At 55.2% G+C, this 13,853-nt stretch overlaps 1 protein-coding gene across 1 annotated transcript in view; it reads left to right on the top strand.

Annotated features, from left to right (window-relative positions):
* The first annotated feature begins 832 nt into the window (after nt 1-832).
* The window catches only part of ABTB2 (ankyrin repeat and BTB domain containing 2), a 166,964-nt gene continuing 153,943 nt past the window's right edge, over nt 833-13,853 (top strand). Inside the window, exon 1 of the mRNA XM_072759099.1 lies at nt 833-2,119. Coding sequence (XP_072615200.1) covers nt 1,225-2,119 — 895 coding nt within the window. The 5' untranslated portion in view covers nt 833-1,224. The remainder of the gene's footprint in view (nt 2,120-13,853) is intronic.

Genomic DNA, 13,853 nt, shown 5'->3' with positions numbered 1-13,853 from the left:
CAAGTGAGGACCCTCTCCCCCGGAGTCACGTCCAGAAAACTGCCTTAGTTTCCCGTGGCGCGGAGGGAGGGGACCACAGACCTGGGGCCCTCCCAGTCATCAGGAACCTGGACGGCAACGTAAGGAAAACCAGACCGTTTCGCGAGAAGCAAGAAAGGCGTCTCTCCTCCCCCCCCCCCCCCCGCCCCCCTAAACACAAATGGAGTTTCATCTCGGGAAACGGGAGAGGCCTGCCAGAAAGTCCGGGCGAGAGGTGGGGTGCCTGGCTCGTGCACCCGCGCCCCCAGTCGGCTGTGCTCCCCACGCCCACCCCCACCCCCGGGTGGGGCTCGGCTGCAGAGGGCGCGATAGGGGGCTGCGCGGCGGGCCGGGGCAGCGCGCACTGGCCTCTCCTTTCCATTCCTCTTTAAACCGTCAGCTCCCGCGCCTAAGGCCCGACCCCTCCGCTCCGGGTCTCGGCTGCCGCCTCCCGGGGCGCCCGGTGGCTCGCAGGCCCGCGGGCCCCGCCCCCTCCATCCCCTCCATCCCCTCCATCCCCTCCATCCCCTCCATCCCCTCCATCCCCTCCATCCCCGCCGCTCGGGCGACCCACGGCCTCCAGCCCCGCCTCCTCCGCCGCGGGGTTCCACCCGCAGCCCCGCGAAATCTGCATAGTGACCGCCCCCCGGGGAGCTCATTGGTGCAGCGTCTGCCCGTCGCGGCCGGTGATTGGTGGGCCGCCCCGGGTCATTTGCATGCCGGCGGCGGCCGGGGTACCCAGCGGCGCGGGCGGCCGGCGCCGAGCAGAAGTTTGCAGAGCGCTCTCTCGCCGGCTGGTCCGGGACTCCCGCGCCGCCGCCGCCGCCGCCGCCGCCGCCGCCTCCCCCCCCCTCCTCCTCCTCCTCCGCCCCCCGCCGCCGCCGCCGCCGCCCTGTTCTCTCGGGATTCCTTCCCCGCGGAGGACGGACGCTCCGCTGGCGGGAGGCTGAAGTGGACGCGCCGCGGGGCCGAGCGGGCGCGGCGGGGGCCGTTGCGCTGACAGCTGCGCGGGGGCCCCGGCCGCCCCGGCCGCCCCGGCCGCCCCGAGGCTCGCGCACCTTCCCGCGGCCCGCGGGCGCGCCATGTGGCCGCCGAGAGGAAGGAGGGCGCCCCGCAGAGCCTAGAGCCCGTTCCTGCCCGCTGGGGAGGGGAGCATGGAGTCGTGAGCGCCCCTCGCTCGGCGAGGCCGCGGCCGGCGGGCTCCCCATGGCCGGGACGTACAGCTCCACCCTGAAGACGCTGGAGGACTTGACCTTGGACTCCGGGTATGGGGCCGGGGACTCGTGCCGCTCCCTCAGCCTGTCGTCGTCCAAGTCCAACTCGCAGGCGCTCACCTCTTCGGCGCAGCAGCACCGCGGGGCGGCCTGGTGGTGCTACTCCGGCTCCATGAACAGCCGCCACAACAGCTGGGACACGGTGAACACGGTGCTGCCCGAGGACCCCGAGGTGGCCGACCTCTTCTCGCGCTGCCCGCGCCTGCCCGAGCTGGAGGAGTTCCCCTGGACCGAGGGCGACGTGGCCCGGGTGCTGCGCAAAGGCGCGGGCGGCCGGCGGCTGCCGCCCTTCTCCGCCGAGGCCGCGCGGCGCCTGGCCGGGCTGCTCCGCAGGGCGCTCATCCGCGTGGCCCGCGAGGCGCAGCGCCTGAGCGTGCTGCACGCCAAGTGCACCCGCTTCGAGGTGCAGAGCGCCGTGCGCCTGGTGCACAGCTGGGCGCTGGCCGAGAGCTGCGCGCTGGCGGCCGTCAAGGCGCTGTCCCTGTACAGCATGAGCGCGGGCGACGGGCTGCGCCGCGGCAAGTCCGCGCGCTGCGGCCTCACCTTCTCCGTGGGCCGCTTCTTCCGTTGGATGGTGGACACGCGCATCTCCGTGCGCATCCACGAGTACGCGGCCATCTCGCTCACCGCCTGCATGGAGAACCTGGTGGAGGAGATCCGGGCGCGGGTGCTGGCCAGCCAGAGCGCCGACGGGGGAGGCGGCGGGGGCGGGGGAGGGCCCGGGGAGGTGTCCGCCGAGGCCCTGGAGATGGTCATCAACAACGACGCCGAGCTCTGGGGCGTCCTGCAGCCCTACGAACACCTCATCTGCGGCAAGAACGCCAACGGTAAGCGTGCGGGCCTCGGCGGTGGACGGGACGGACGGGAGAGGGACGTGCCCCTCCCTGGGCTGCCCCGCCGGGCGCATTTCCTAGGGCGAACGAAGCTGGGGGGTGTGCCAGGACCTGGGAGAGAGAAGACGCTTGTTCTCAGGGTGGAGTCCATGACGTGGTCCTGGCCCGAGATAGTTCTTCTGGCGACTGGCTTTTGGAGGATAAAGCTGAGGTCGATGTACGACATCCTGTTCCTCGTGGCCTTGTCACTGCCTGGGTGCTCTTCTTGACCAAGCCATTCCTGAACCCCTCCTGCCGGGAAGCTGACTACCCTGACACTCTTTGCCTTGCTGGACTGCGTGTCTCGCATGGTCTTTCCCCAACAGCGGAGCAGATCGACTGTGGCTCTGACCCTAGATCTCTCCAGCCCAATAGCAGCAGCCAGAGGGTACATCCAGGCAGTAGGATGGGAAGAAGGGGACAGGAAAGCCAGGATCAGGTGCAGCTGCCTTGGGCTTTGCTGGGTTGAAGGATCTACACTTCAGGCCTTCTCCTGGAAGGCGGAGAAGTTCTGGTGGGTTCTTAACTGCCTGTGCTCAGGCCAGTGGAAGCTGGTGACTCCTGAATCCCCTCTCCAGAAAGAGAACCACATACGGACTCTCAGGGGCCTGAACTTCTTAAGCTGTCACCAGTCAAGTGAGCAATTGATTAAAGCCCCGTGTGTTGCATTAAATGCACAATCTTATGGGCTTTCCTGAAAGAAAAGATGACCCAGTAAACTGGCGAGTGGGGAAGAGGTGTGGGGGATAGGAAACTGCATGATGTGCATTCTGAGAAAGGAACCGCACTGAGTACTTAGTTGCATTTCTCTGGAGGAGGACAGGGCTTCAGTGCAAAGGGTAGAAGGGAAGCACTTGACCTTCTCCCTGGTAAGGTTAGGGTGTGACATACGTTTAACAGCAAACTGCCTACCAGACTCCAATTTCAGAAGTCAGCAAACCATAAATTATTTAGAATGGTACTATGGCGAGACATCCTTGCAATCTGATTGGAAGGCCATTTTGGGAACAGCCTTCAGTGGCAAGCAAGTAGTCCGCGGACGAGGCCAGGTGGGTACTGAAAAGGGAGTCAAATGTAAATGTGCTTTGACATCAAGGAGCTAAAATTTTAAGTGAGCACTTAACAGTATGTCGGTTGCTGTTCTTAGCATTTCATGTGTTAACCCAGGAAATCCCAGCAACCCAATAAGGTAGGTACCCTATAGTCTTATTCTCGTTATACTGCTGGGGAAACCAAGGTACACACCAGTTAAGCAATTTACCCAAAATTACACAGATATTAAGTGACAAAGCTGGAATTTGAGGCGAGGTAGGCTCCAGAGTTCAAGCTTTAAGCCATCAGAGGGGGAGGAAAACAGCTTCGTTTTTATTAGCACAGTTTCCAGGGATGGCAGCTGACATCTCAGGCCTCATTTTGAAGATAGTCTGTATGTAGCAGCATGGCTTTTGCTTAGCCCTTCCTTGGTTTTGCTTTTAATTCTGGCACCACCAGAGGAGATGCCTGGCATGGAAGAGCGTTTGCCTTTTAATTTTCCTCCTCTTAGATCAGAGTTGAGGTCAGCCCGGAGTCTGTGTTGATGATGTCAGAGCTGATAATTGTGCTTTACGTCCTGGGTTTGTGGTATCAACACCGAGAACATGAGCTCCAGGAGAGGAAGTGGGGGGCAGGGGGGTTTCCACCCACTGTCCTAGCCCGGGGGAGAGTCCTGTACTTTGGGCTGAGGGGGATGACCCAGACTGAGCTCAAAGAAGTAAACCCCCTAGGAGAAAAGACTGACGCCCCAAGCCTGTAAACCAGACTAGAACAAAAATGGAACAGTAGGTGCCAGACCGAACCAAAAATGCCCTTCGTGCACAGCTGGTGCCCAGCAGGTTGAGGAACTTCTCAGTTTTTCCAACTGCAAATTGAAGCTAGGAGGAACAGCTGCCTCTCCAGGGTCCCCGGAAAATGTAGATAGAGTAGCCAGAAATTGCTAGAACACAGGTGTCTTCCACTGAAGGGCTTATCCCAAAGCACCATTTCTTGGCTAGGGTCATCACTCCTTGGGATTTTCTTTACAGGATGAGGTTTTGACCCCATAACTGACCTTCCTCCCCCACCCCAAACAATCCTTCTCAAGCCTTGGTAGTCAAGACAGCAGGACTCCACGCGACTGAGAGCAAAGCTCCCTGGATGTTGGGAGCAAGAGTCTCCCTCTGTGCATCCCCTGGTCTCCTGGGAAGTCTCTTGCAGGCCAGGTGACCATTGGCTTCCACTTAGTAATACGGATGCTCATTTTTTATACATGAGATCCTGGGGGTGGCCTCAGTAAACAATAACCGGGCTGATTTATGAAGTCTGTTTAGACGAGCTAAAATGAATGTTTAGTAGAGGAGCAATGAATTACTTATGCCTGAAAGCTGACCTCAGAGGGAAGCAGAAATTGCTCAGGGGAGGAATGGGAGATCCAAACCCTTTGTCACACTGGAGCCCCATGGCCGGCCAGGTGACCGTTTACACAGCTGAAGACCAAGGGAGAAATGGCTACACCCGGGAGGAGGGTGCCGGTTCGTGTTCTCGTCCTGCTGGTCTTCCCTTTCAATTATATCTTTATTGCTGTTGCGCCTGCTAATTATACGGCATGGGCACATGCATTTGACTCAGCTATATGGGGCTCTTAAACTTTTAATGTCTTCCAACCGGGAATTCAAGGGCTCTAATCCATCCATTCCTGGCCATTACTCAGAGTGCTGGGCAAATATGGTTTTGCTCAGCCCAAGATGGATGATAAAAGTTGTGCAGTGTTTATACAACATGATCTCAGCTTCATAGAGCAACAGGAGCTATAGATCACTTGCTCATTTGGTATTGATGTCCGTGTTCCCAGGGCAGTGTCATTAAGTGATGATACTTCCGCGGCTTCCTTATGGGAGCTGGAGAAACCACTTTAAGACGATAGTATTTATAAGCACGGACTTGGCAGAAAATAGAAACTTCTCTCATTCACTGCCCGCTTCCTCCCTGCCCACTCTTTCCTATCTCTGTGTAGAAGTTTGATAACTGAGACTCACTCCTGGGTTTCTTCTTGGCTGTCTTTGTCTTACGAAGCCTTCATGAGGGTTCAAAGCATTTGAGAAAATCCTCTTCAATTCCCAGGACTGTGATAGGCTTCTGCTGAGAATATTCTTACTTCAAAGCAGTAACCAGGAAGTGCGCAAGGGTAGCTGGATCACAGTGGTGAGGGGTGCAAAGTCCCAGTGAGGGTTTGGAGCTCACCTCTGCTGTTCAGACGAGTGACCTGGGGCATATTTCTTAGCCATTGTCATCTGGAAAATGGGTGGTAATGACAGCACATAACTCATAAGGTTGGCATGAGGATTGGGTGAGATCATAGATTTAAAGACCTTAACCGATAGTAAATGATAGCAGTTCATTCAACAAATATTTACTGAGCACTCACCCTGTGCCCATCACTGCTAAAAGTGCTGTGGATGAGTAGGGGAGGGTCCTCCTCTCATGAAGCTTATAAACCAGTGACAAATAGGGATTTACCCTTAATATTAAATGTTATTTAAAAAACAAACAAGGTAATGGGATAGTGTGGCTAGAGCTGATCTAAATGCCAGCCAGGGAGGGCCTCTCTGGTGACTCACAAGCAATAGGCAGTGTAGCAATACCACTGCCATCGAAGACTCTAGCAAAACATAGTGGCTGAGGACTTTTCTGAATTATTCAGTTTTCTGTCATCTGAAGCAAGTGCCAACAGCCTCATTCACAGCCAAGAAATAAAAGGGCTGCATCTACAGCGGAGACGAGCTGTTCTCCCAGCTGTAGGACGCAGTTAGCAAGGAGACCATCAGGAGGTTTCCCTGACATCATCAACGAAGGGGCAAGGGTTAATTGAGCCGCTGGTTGCTACGTAATCAGTTTCCACACCTGGGTAGTCTGAGGGGGGAGGGCAGCTTCTCTTGGGCTATTTTATTGAAGCCAGGGGAGCTGGTAACACTGAAACAAAGCAAGCTTTGGAAATGAAAACATTTTTTTTCACCCCCTTGCATGTCTGAGAAATGCAACTCCAGCCCTAAGTAGTTAGAGGAACAAGGTGGGGTTGTTCTGCTTTTTCCAGAAGGCTTTACCTGACTCCTTCACCCCCCCACCCCCACCCCCGCCTCTCTGCGATGTTCCCGCAGCACCCAGAGCATTTGCTCCGTAGCATTTCCTGCTTTTGGGTCTGTGTCTCCCACCCAACTGTGAGCTCGTTGTTACCCCCCTCGTGCCTCACCCGGTGTCCGGTGCATAGTACTTGTTAGGCGAATAACTGATTCCACCACACGAGTGTTTAGCTCCAGAAGGTTGGTTTGACACCACGGAAGAACCTTCCCCCTTTTATACTGAGGCAGGGAACTCCAAGTTCTTGATGAACAGAGGCAGCGTTGTGGGGGTTTCCAAGTCTTAGGCACATCATTCAGCTTTTGATACCCTCGTTTCTCGCAGAGTTCCCGAGGCCAGCTGTGATTCATGGATGTAAATGGAGGGGTTTCAAAGGTAAATAAGGGGTTCCTTCAGGGTGCAGTACCCGAAGTGTGACTTAGTCACAGCAAAAGTCTGCTGGGCAGCAAATGAGTCTACAGGAGGGCTGAGTTGAGAGACCGAGGCAGCCGGTTCCCCTAAGAACAGCACCACCACCCGCCCCTTGCCCGTAGCTACCCCAGAGGGCGATCCTGGTTGATGACTCTTGCTCAGAGGAGGTTCCACCCCCCTGCCTCCAACCTGAGAAGGAACCAAGGCAGTTGACTGCCGAGACGCTCCTGGGATCCACGAGTGCCACCTAAGTTCCAAGACAAGCCAGGGACACCCCGCTCATAATCCTCAGGTTGTCCGAATCCGGCCCCTGCCAGGCAGGACGGTGGGTGGACGCTTTGGCCTGTTTCCACACTTCGACACTTTGTGCAGCACCTTAAATGGTTTTTCACCCGTGACCCGGTAAGGGGACCCATCAAAATCCATTAAACAGGATGCCCTTTCCCGGAATTGACAGTGAGGTCACAGCCGTGCCAGGACCAACCCCCGTAGTGCTCAAGCCTTTTAGGCCTGTGCTTCTCCGGTGAAGACCCACAGAAGTAGGGGCACCTGGGTGGCTCAGTGGCTTCAGCTTAGGGCATGGTCTCGGGATCGAGTCTGGTATGAGGCTCCCCCAGGGAGCCTGCTTCTCCCTCTGCTTGTGTCTCTGTCTCTGCCTCTCTCTCTCTCTCTCTCTCTCTCTCTCTCTCTCATGAATAAGTAAATAAAATCTTAAAAAAAAAAAAAAACACCCAGGCACGGCTCTTCCTCCACAGGAGTCTGTGTTACTTTGCTTAAATGCCCTGGCCGGCTGGTGCTGTCCATCTGAAGGAGCCTCGACTGCTGCTCCTGGGGGGGCAGGGGCTCGCCTGCCCGGGGAGGGCCTTACAAGTGTCAGCTGCTTGGTGATCAGTGAGCCCAGCTGAGTGGAAAAGCTGCGGCCTCCACTGGCCAACTCTTACAGGGAGTGAGTCAGTTCAGGGAAGGAGGAAGCACAGTAGGAAAAGTACCCCGAGGGCGCCTGTGTTTAGGCCACTGCCCTCTGGGAGCTCAGCGCACTGGCTCTGCAGTCGGCAGAAAAGCCTTCACCTTCTCAGGCTCTGCTAGGGCGCCGCCTCCACAGGGCGAAGGCTGGGTGCTGGGAGCCCGGGGAGAGACGCGGCCCCTTAGCAAGCGCCCAAGTGTGTTGGTTTTGGAGTCTGAGTTGGGCCCCAGGTTGCTTTGCCTCAAGTAAGTCGCTCCAAGTTTCCGTCGATCTTCTGTAAAATGAGGGCCTGGCTCCCCTGCGTGGGGTGGTCACCCAGTGTGTGGTCGGTGCTCCAGGCTGGGTGACCTCGGGGGCACCCTCGCTTGGGAGCTGTGCGACCCTGGGCGGGTTAGCTTCTGTGCCTTAGTCTCTTTCTCTAGAACAGGATCTCTCAACCCTGACCACTGTTGACATTTGGGACCGGATGGTTTCTATTGAGGGGGCAGTTGTGGGCGCCGGGAGGTGCCTCTACCCACTAGATGCCAGTAGCATCCCCCATGCCCCGTGCTGCCGGCTGTGACAATCAGAAACGTCTCCAGAACTTGCCAGATGTCCCGTGGGGTGGGGAGGGGTGCGAAATCACCGCTGATTGAGAAATGCTGCTCTGTAATAGGACTGGAAAGAGCACCCGACTCACAGGATGAGTATGAGGATTTAATAAAAGCCTCTGCAAGGAACTTTGTACTCTGCCTGGCACATCAAATATTAATTCTAATTATCGCTGTAGTTTTGCAGACTCGTGTTGAACATGCTGGTCTTATTTGCTTTTGTCGTGGTGGGAGGCTGTAGCACAGGGGAGGACCGTGACCCAGATCGCAGAGTGACGAGCGTTCATCACAAGGCTTTCCTTGGTGACTAACAGGTAGAAGGAAGTTGTGGAATCGTGAGAAAGCACCCTGGCGGCCTGCTCGGTCATGTGGCTCGACGGTCCCCCGGGTGAAGCCGGCTGGCCGCTAGCCCGCTGCCCGAGCCCGTGCACAGATGACCGCGGCGATGCCAGCCCGCAGCTCGGGCCCCGGGGAGCGCTTCTGCTGCGGAGGCTGGGCCGCGCGTGTCACAGCTGCCAAGTCCCGAGCCACAGGACAGCAGGTGTTTTGTGTTTTGCTGGCCTGTCACGTAAACATACTTTGTGGTCTTTTTGCTTGTTTTAGAAGAGGCCTAAATGGTTTTGCAGCTTTGGCGGCACGTTTGGAGCCGCACGCCAAACCGGGAGGAGCAGCTTAAGGAGCACAGCCCAAGGAAGCCCGGGACCCGGCTGCTTCCCAAGAGCAAGCTACGGGCGAGGCGGACAGATCGGAGGAGGACAGGCGCTGATGCTGCCTGTCAGGGAGCGGAGAATCCAGCAGGGAAAGCAGAGCGCACATGCAGATCCCCACAAGGAGGTCTGGGGTCGCTGCCCTCGGCCCGCGAGGATGGCCTCCACCTGCCGTGGGCCGCTGCCCTGCGTGGCTCCTGGGTGCTGTCCCACTTGGGAGCTTCCCATTCCTAAGCCCTCCTGCGAGGTGGATGCAATGTCTCCCCTACAGATGGGGACCTGGGGGCTTTTGGTGACTTGAGAGCACCAAGTGGGGAGAGAGAGGAGGCCTGACTGGCTGGCAGGGACACAGGGCTGCTTCCTAGAGGATGTGGCATTGGGGCCAGTGGGATTTGGGCAGGCCGAGCTGTGACAGGGACGGCAAGGCAGTGCGGGGAGCACGCAGGCTTTCAGACGGGGAGAATGATGTGCGCAAAGACCTGGAACCCAAGAGAACGGCAGGCAACCCTGTTTGGCCAGAAGGTTCAGGCACATAACAGGGAGAGCAGAGCAGATAACACAGTGAAAAGGACAACTTTCCCACATCTTTCATCCAGATGTTCAGAAGCCTGCCAGCGTGCAGGAAGAGTGCTTTCCAATACTCATTTTTATAATTCAGAAATCGAGTGTGTCTGCTCCCCAGTGCATCCTAACCACAGCCCCAGACCTCCCATTACCCCTCCAGTTGATTGAAAGCTTGGCCTCAGCGATGCCCCCATCCGTTGTCCCAGCAGCACAAGGAACCAGAGACGACTCACCGAGCAGACTTGGGTTGAGAGGGCGTGGAGAACAAGACTTCACTCAGCTCCGCTTCTCCCATTTGACTTGGCTTCGGACTCAGCCTTTCTTCCCAGGGCCCTGAACAGAGCATTTCAGGCCAAAGCAATCCCGGTACCAAATGGAGGTCAGGGCTGATGGGCTTGTTCCATGTGGCCGTTGGATTAACTCTTGCCAAAGCAGGAGTCTAAACCTTGGAGGTGGAGAGGGCCCATAACACAGGATGAGATAATAGGGTTCCAGAACTTTCTTCATTTATGAGTCTGACTTGCTAGGTTCAATTTCTAGTTTAGAGTTGATCATTTTGGAAAGTAGCAGTGGGTCGGTTCTCAGAGAGGTTCAGTCACTTGCCAATTCTCGGGGAAGGTGTTTCCAGAGCGTTGATAAAGATTTCAGTCTTGTTAAATGTCTGATCTTGTGGAACCACCCGATCCACCATCTGGATTGGACTCCCTGGAGTCCAGCTGAACTCCAGTGACAATAATAAAATGTGATAGGTCATTAATGGCCTAGCTAATAACTCTGCTGTTAGTCCTTTTCCTGACCCCAGTGGAGGATTATTATCACTTGAAAAAGATCATGAATGAAATATATATATACACACACACACAGTCATTTGCAGTTAATGATTTGGAGTCCATTTTTTTTTCCAGAAGTGAGTTGAGGAGGGTGGGGGTGGGTTCAGATCCATGATGGAAAAATTAAATAGGGAAACTCAACTTGGAAGCACCAGGTAGACAACATTAGGGCAGGAAGGGATTAAATTGGACCCCAGAGAGGGCAAAACAAGCCTTTCAGTGCATGGAAACCATCCCTAAAACGGAGGCCAAGCTTTTGTTAAAAATTAAAAAAAAAATTTTTTAGCCTGTGTCTTTTAAATTATGAAAATTGGCACTTTCTGTGAGGAGAACTGTTAATAAACACAAGCTGAAGCTCATGCACCGAGCAAGTATCTCATGTACAAGCGTCTAGGACCGTCCAGTTCGGAGAACAGAGGGTTTGGATCCAGAAGATTCTGTGTTGGAGTGCGGCCCCTCCATGACCTGGAGTGAATCACTGTCTTCTTGGCTCTCCTGTTGCTTTATCTGTGGTGTGAAGAGGTCAGGCTACATTCTCCACGGGCCCTTCTGTCTCTGATAATGTTTCTAGACCCCACAAGGACACTGAAATCATTTTCCTAAGGTCAGGCCCTGTGATTAGTATCCTTGGGAAAGGAACAGCCCGGGATGGAGCTGGACGTGCTCTTTGAAGACCTGGCTGGGTAGCAGGACTAAACAACCATCCTTTTCCATATTGGGATTAACTGCAATTACTGTATTAGAGATCTCTCCCCCCCCCACCCCCCCATATCAGAAGGATAAGTTCTGTCTCCTTCTGGCCGACCCAGCACTTCAGTGCTCAACAGCTGTGTCCAGACCCTGGCAGGCCAGCACTGTGCTGAGATCGGCTCCGAGGTGACCTCATGCAGCCGGTGTTTGAAGCCCGCCCACCCAGACTTGGGTATTTATAGTAGGGGAGCAGCTAGGAAAAAAAAATTAAATACGCTACACCCGTCTTTATACTATGTGGGACAGAGACAGGCATTGTGAGGAATTTAGAAAGCAGGGCTGTATAATCCAGCAAGATATTTTTAAATGCTGTTTGTTGCAGTTGGCAGGGCCGGTTTTTCAAAGAGGAGGGAAAGTAAGAGTAAGTGGGGATGACAGGCCGCCAGGAACTCCAAGCAGTGAGATGTGGAGCTCGGCAGTCCAAGGTGTACGGATTCTGAACCCCAGGTTACCCCACAACCACAGAGTTTGTGGTTTGGGAAGGTCACCTTGAGAGGCTCTGTGAATGGGGCAGCCTACCATCCCTCTTCCCCACCAGCCCATCCACTGGACAAAATCCCCAAGTTGAAAATGAATAATATGTTCTGAAGATGGCAGCACATACAGCCAGAAAAAGTTGCTTCTGTGGAAACCAGGGGCCTGGTGCTGCTTCTTTAACACCTCTCAGCAGCCGGGTAGATCGAGTTGTACACGAGCACACACTTTGGAAGCAAGTTGCTCGCAGCTGTTCTGGATGTAATCCTCCTGGGACGAGCCGGGCAGGCCAGAATTACGCTAGGACCCAGTTCAGTAGCAGGTGAGTGCGCTCCAGGGGAGAGCTGCCTCTGAAAAGGCATCAGAGTGAGCCCCACCCATCTAGTGACCAAGAGTTGAGATTGGTGTACATCCACTTGTTCATCCAACACATATTTAGTTACTGACGACTTACTGTGTGCATACTGGGCACTATTGCAGGTTTGGTGATTGAGCAAATGAACCTGAGGGGCCTGGGGGGTGGGGTGGGTGGGTGTAGTCCTGGTGCAGAACGAGGAAGAGTGAGGCCTGCTGGAAGCATCACAGTGAGGACAGCCAGGCTGGAGCAGGCTGATCCGGGCAGGGGAAACAGCAAGTGCCTGGTGGGTGCCAGGAAGCCAGCCTGGCTGGGGTGGGGGAGCTGCGGTTGGAGAGCGCGGAGAGGGGTGATCACCCAGGTAGGGCCTTGTAGGCCGTTGTGTGGCGCTCCGACTTTTAGCTGAGAGTCTGCTGGGAGCCACTGGAGGGACTTACAGAGATGACATGATCTGATTTGTATTTTCATGAGGTCACCCCCTCTGCTGTGTCGGAAAGGGACCGCGGCATCAAGTACGGAATGGAAGCAGTGTAACCACTGGGAGGCTTTTGCAGGAAATCCAGGCGAGGGAGGATGGCGGCCTGGATTGGGTGTCAGTGGGGAGGCTAGGGGGGGTATTTTGAAGTGAGAGCCAATGGGTTGTGTCAACAGCTTGGATGTGTGAGATGTGAGAGAGGAATCAATATGACACCAAGGTTTATGGTCTGAGCACCTGAAAGAAGGGAGTAGCCATTGCTTAGAATGGCAACAGCTGTGTGCGGAAGAAGCCGGATTGAGCCAAAGGGCTGAGTGTGAGTTTGGTTGCTTGCCTCACACTTCTATGTGGAGATACCAAGTAGGAGGTTGGCCCCCAGATCTCCTCGAATGCCCTTGATCATATGATGGATTGAAACATTGCCCTCCTTTGTCTGCCCTGCTAGTGGGCACGGTCCAGCAGGGTCACAGTGCCTCGGGCAGGAGAGATTTATTTTCAGCCTTATAATTCTGTGGTCGATGGCCTTTAAGAGCCCCTGAAAGTTTGCTTTCCAGCTTCTTCATGGGCAGCCAGCAGCCTCTAATGAAGATCATCAACTCTGTTGTTTCCTGTCATTAAGTTGAGATCTGTTTAATTAGGTCCAGTTGTTCTGTGGATTGCTCTGACTTTGGGCGTGTATCCCTCAGTCCTGGGAAAGTGAGACTCCATCTCAGGCCACTTTGGGTTCGTGGAGGTCAAATCTGGGTCACAAATGTAGCCAGAGAGAGAACCTGGTTGGGTGCTTGGAAAAGGCAGAGGGGGATCTGGAACAGTCTGAGAAAGGCACTGGGAGTGTCTGAGTGCCTGTTACGTGGCGTGGGCTCTGCTTCTCAGGAGGGGCATGCCAACACAGGTGGCCAAGAGGTGGAACATGAGTCACCACTGCCTGACTGCCAGCTAGTTACCTGGTCTCCGAGCATCAGTTTTCCAATGCTGTTTAATGGATATTTATCATGGTTCCTCTCTCAAAGGGTTATTTCAGTGGCTCTTGACCCTAGATTCACATTAGAATCACCTGGAAAGCTTTAAACACACACGCACACACATACACCTGTGTGTGTGTGTGTGTGTGTGTGTATGTGCGTGTCTTAAGGCCCCACCTCCAGGAATTCTGATATAAATTGCCTGGCATGGGGCCCAGGCCATGTGGGTAGTGTTCCTGGGAAGTCTGGTGCTCAGTGAACACTCAGTAGCTATTATTGACGGTAAAAGAATCGTTGTTCTGGAGTGCTCAGTTCTGCTCCACCCGGGATGGTGACTTGCCTTCACTTCACTGCTATGCTGCTGTGGTTCACTCATCTGGAAGTGTCACCACTGGACACCCCAGAGGAGCTTGAATTGATAGGGTGGCATGAAAAGGGCAGAGCTGGGGCACCTGGGT

Source organism: Vulpes vulpes, chromosome 5 (assembly GCF_048418805.1).
Source record: "Vulpes vulpes isolate BD-2025 chromosome 5, VulVul3, whole genome shotgun sequence".
NCBI lineage: Eukaryota > Metazoa > Chordata > Mammalia > Carnivora > Canidae > Vulpes > Vulpes vulpes.
This window is presented reverse-complemented; position numbering and strand designations above follow the sequence as displayed.